We start from the raw sequence: 4,202 nt of genomic DNA, 5'->3' as shown, positions 1-4,202 counted from the left end.
TGCTAAGGAGTTGAACTTTCAATCCAACATAATTTTCTTGAGTTGGGGGGTTGAATTTGTCCAGATTGACTAGGCACTTTCACTTCTATTTATTTGTTATAGAGTTTTTTTTTATTATCTAAAATAAATAAACAAGAAAAACAAGTAAACATAAAGCTGGAGCAGAGGAAATTTCTTATCTTGGCTATATTTTCAAATCTTGGAAGTCAACTCTTTGTTCCATAAGCATTAAGGGCTGTTTGGAAAGTTTGAAAAATAATTTCAAATCTTGGCTATATTTTCAAATCTTGGAAGTCAACTCTTGTATTGGAGGGAAAGTGGTGGGGCAACAGATGGAACGTAAAGCTTGGGCTGTATGTAGGGGGTGGAAACACGTGGTTATGCTTTATTTTTAACAGGCTTTATCTGTTATATAGTTAATTGGTCTAAGCTTAGCTTGCAATTTATTATAGATTTTTTATAAATTATTAGGTTTGGTTTGTTATTTAATCTGATCTAAAAATAGTTATATGTAATATGTCATATATTTAATATTTATAAAAAATTTTAAACTTCTAACATATTTAAAATATACAAAAATATTTATAATAAAATATAATAAATTTAAAATATCTCATAATTTTATTAATAATAAATAATTATTTATATATTTAATTATATTTTAACAGGCTCAGACAGATTTAACAGGTCTATAAAATCAATTAGTAAATCTGAACTTGGTCATTAACGTATTAAGTCTTTTAAAAAAATTTGAGCCTATACCTATTTTATAACAGGTCAAGCCATGTCAGGCTAAATGTTGCAGCCTCTAACAGACCGCCTGAACTTGCTTGCATTTCCAAATTCCAAACCAATGTCACAAACCCCAAATTAAATTCTCTTTCATCAGTTATTGTGAATCTATAAAAGGAAGCGATAACATATGCTTAAATGCAAAAAATTTAAAACATCTTCACCTTTCTATACATCGATAAATAAGCCTTTTTTCAATGATGATGAGAATTGAGAACCACCTTTTCTTATGGCTTTACTTGCTACTACCCTTGTGCCTAGTGAACTTTACTATCACCATTAATGCTGCTACTTCCCATTGTCTTGGCCATCAACATTCCTTGTTGCTCCATTTGAAGAACAACCTCACATATAACCAAAATCAGTCCAAAAAATTAATTCATTGGAACCATGTTCATGATTGCTGCCACTGGAAAGGGGTCTCTTGCAACAAGGGACATGTTATAGCACTAGACTTGAGCCAAGAATCTATCTCTGGAGGTAACTTTAGCAGTCTCTTCCACATGCAATTTTTGCAGAGTTTGAATTTGGCTTATAATGAGTTCATCTCCTTTGAAACTTGTTCTGAGTTCCAAAACTTGAAGAATCTGAGGTATTTGAATTTGTCAAATGCTGGCATTGTGGGAGAAATTCCAAAAAATATCTTCCAATTACCATCCCTTCAAGTTCTTGATTTATCTGATAATCAAGGACTTAATGGTTTCCTACCACAAAATATCCCACATCAATTTGCATCTCTCAACTACTTGAATCTCAGTCATACAAATTTTTCTGGACCACTACCACAGTCTCTCTTCAACTTGAGGAAACTATCAACATTGGATCTATCAAATTGCCAGTTTAATGGGACACTTCCTAATTCAATGTCAAATCTTACCCATGTAGTTTATCTAGACTTGTCATTCAATAACTTCACTGGCCCTCTTCCATCTTTCAATAGGTCCAATGCTCTTAGGAGTTTTGCTCTCAATCATAATTACTTTAGTGGTACAATTCCATCCACCAATTTTAATGGCCTTGCAAATCTTGTGAGAGTTGATTTAGGAGATAACTCTTTCGATGGAAGAGTCCCCTCAAGTTTGTTTGCACTTCCATCTCTACAAAAACTCATTCTTTCGTACAATAGATTTGAAGGCCCATTGAAGAAACTACCAAATTGTTCTTCCTCATCTTTAGAGATGCTTGATTTGAGTGGAAACAATTTTCAAGGTCCCATTCCCCCATCTATTTTCCAACTCAAAAGACTCTTTTTGCTTCAGCTTTCAACAAACAAGTTCAACGGCACAATAAAGTTGGACAATATTCGGAGCCTACCAAAGTTAAAAACATTTGATCTGTCTCACAACAATTTGTCAGTTGTTGGTGCAAATGTTACATATGATCAAGATTTCTCATACTTCCCCATGCTTAACAATCTTATGTTGGCTTCATGCAAGTTGGATGCATTTCCTTCCTTCTTGAGAAATCAGTCCACTTTGCTTTACCTTGACTTATCCAACAACCAAATTGAAGGAATCATACCCAATTGGATTTGGAAATTTGAATTTTTGATGGCCCTAAATCTTTCCAATAACCTTTTGGTAGGTATGGAAGGGCCTTTCCAAAACCTTGGTTCAAATTTATTCCTGCTTGACCTTCATGGCAACCAATTGCAAGGGACAGCCCCCATTTTCACAAAGAGCATTATTTACTTGGATTACTCCAACAACAATTTCAGCTCATTCATTCCAGCAGACATTGGTAACCAAATTCCAAACGCAGTTTACGTGTATCTTTCAAACAATAGTTTTCATGGAGAAATCCATGAATCCTTTTGTAATATGACATTTCTCCGATTGCTTGATCTTTCGGATAATCGCTTCAACGGCGAGATTCCAAAGTGTTTGGCAACAAGTGACAGATCTTTGAGAGTATTAAGTCTTGCTGGGAATGAACTCAGTGGCCATGTACCAGACACATTCCCAACATCTTGTGCTTTAAGGTTTCTAGATTTTAATGGAAATCTTTTAGATGGAACCGTTCCAAGATCTTTGACAAATTGTCAAAATCTACAAGTCTTGAATCTTGGAAAGAACCAATTAATTGATACTTTTCCTTGCTTCTTGAAGAACATTTTGAAACTGAGAGTCATGATTCTAAGGTCAAACAAATTTCATGGGCATATTGAATGTCCTAGTAGCACTGGCAACTGGGAGATGCTTCAAATTCTTGACCTAGCCTCCAACAACTTTAGTGGCTTGTTGTCATCTTCGCTTCTGCAAAGTTGGAAAGCGTTGATGCATGATGAAGATAGATCACGGTTTGGGCATTTATCTTTTGGTTTATTTGATAACATTAATCTTATACAGAATGTTGGGATTTTAACCACAGAATTCAGCAATGCTGATAAGATGAAATTCGCTAAGCTTGTTGCCATGGAACCACTTTTTGTGGTGGACCACATTGTCTCTCATGTCATGGAAGGCGTATATGGTATTGGTAGGTATGAGGATTCAGTTACAATTGTGAACAAAGGTCAACAAATGAAGTTGGTAAAGATTCTCATTGCCTTCACTTCATTGGATTTCTCATCCAACTATTTTGAAGGGCCAATACCAGAAGAAATCATGAATTTCAAAGCATTGCATGCTCTTAACTTGTCACACAATTCTTTCTCAGGCCATATCCCTTCAACTTTGGGAAACTTGAGAAATCTTGAGTCCTTAGACTTGTCAATGAATTCTTTGGGGGGAGAGATTCCGACTGAGCTTGCAAGCATAACTTTTCTTGCCATCATGAATCTCTCTTATAATCATCTTGTGGGAAGAATCCCAACAGGTACTCAAATCCAATCGTTTGAAGCAGATTCATTTATAGGCAATGAGGAGTTGTGTGGGCCACCATTAACCCAAAATTGTAGTGGTGAAGGAGGACAAGGACTGTCACAACCGCCGTCATCTGAAACTACTAACTCTCATAGTAGTAGCTCAATTGATTGGAGTTTGTTAAGTGTGGAATTGGGATTCACTTTTGGGTTTGGAATCTTTATCATGCCACTCATTTTGTGGAAGAGATGGAGGTTGTGGTACTCCAAGAAAGTAGACGATGCTCTATACAAGATTGTCCCTCAGCTTGATTTCGTATATGAACGTCATGGTGGCAAGAAGTATAGATACTTAAGGTGGAAGCCTTATTGATTGTTGTTGCACTTCATCTGTATGTTGCTTTTTCTATTTTATTTTATTTTTGTTGTTTCTTATTTTTCTTAATTTGTGTGTACTGTGTAGTAAGTATAAAAATAAGGACTTCGTTAGCTTGGTTGAAGCTAGCCATGGATGGGGAGTAAAATCGTGATTATTTTATTTGAAGTTGTTTTAGGGTTAGCATAAGAAACGAAGATAGTGTATGTGTTACTACAAGTGTATTGTAAT

General features: G+C 35.3%; 1 protein-coding gene across 1 annotated transcript; it reads left to right on the top strand.

Moving 5' to 3' along the window:
- The first annotated feature begins 992 nt into the window (after positions 1-992).
- On the top strand, positions 993-3,968 carry LOC107475349 (receptor-like protein 48). The gene has a single exon (XM_016094979.3). It carries the CDS (start codon positions 993-995, stop codon positions 3,966-3,968), a length of 2,976 nt encoding a protein of 991 aa, XP_015950465.3.
- Positions 3,969-4,202: the final 234 nt, after the last annotated feature.

This window comes from Arachis duranensis, chromosome 2, assembly GCF_000817695.3.
Source record: "Arachis duranensis cultivar V14167 chromosome 2, aradu.V14167.gnm2.J7QH, whole genome shotgun sequence".
Classification (NCBI taxonomy): Eukaryota; Viridiplantae; Streptophyta; class Magnoliopsida; order Fabales; family Fabaceae; genus Arachis; species Arachis duranensis.
The sequence above is the reverse complement of the archived record's forward strand: the minus strand, read 5'-3'. Positions and strand labels throughout refer to the sequence as shown.

Excerpts from the sequence above, each read along its gene's own strand:
- LOC107475349 (XM_016094979.3), top strand. The coding sequence starts at position 993 with ATGATGAGAATTGAGAACCACCTTTTCTTATGGCTTTACTTGCTACTA.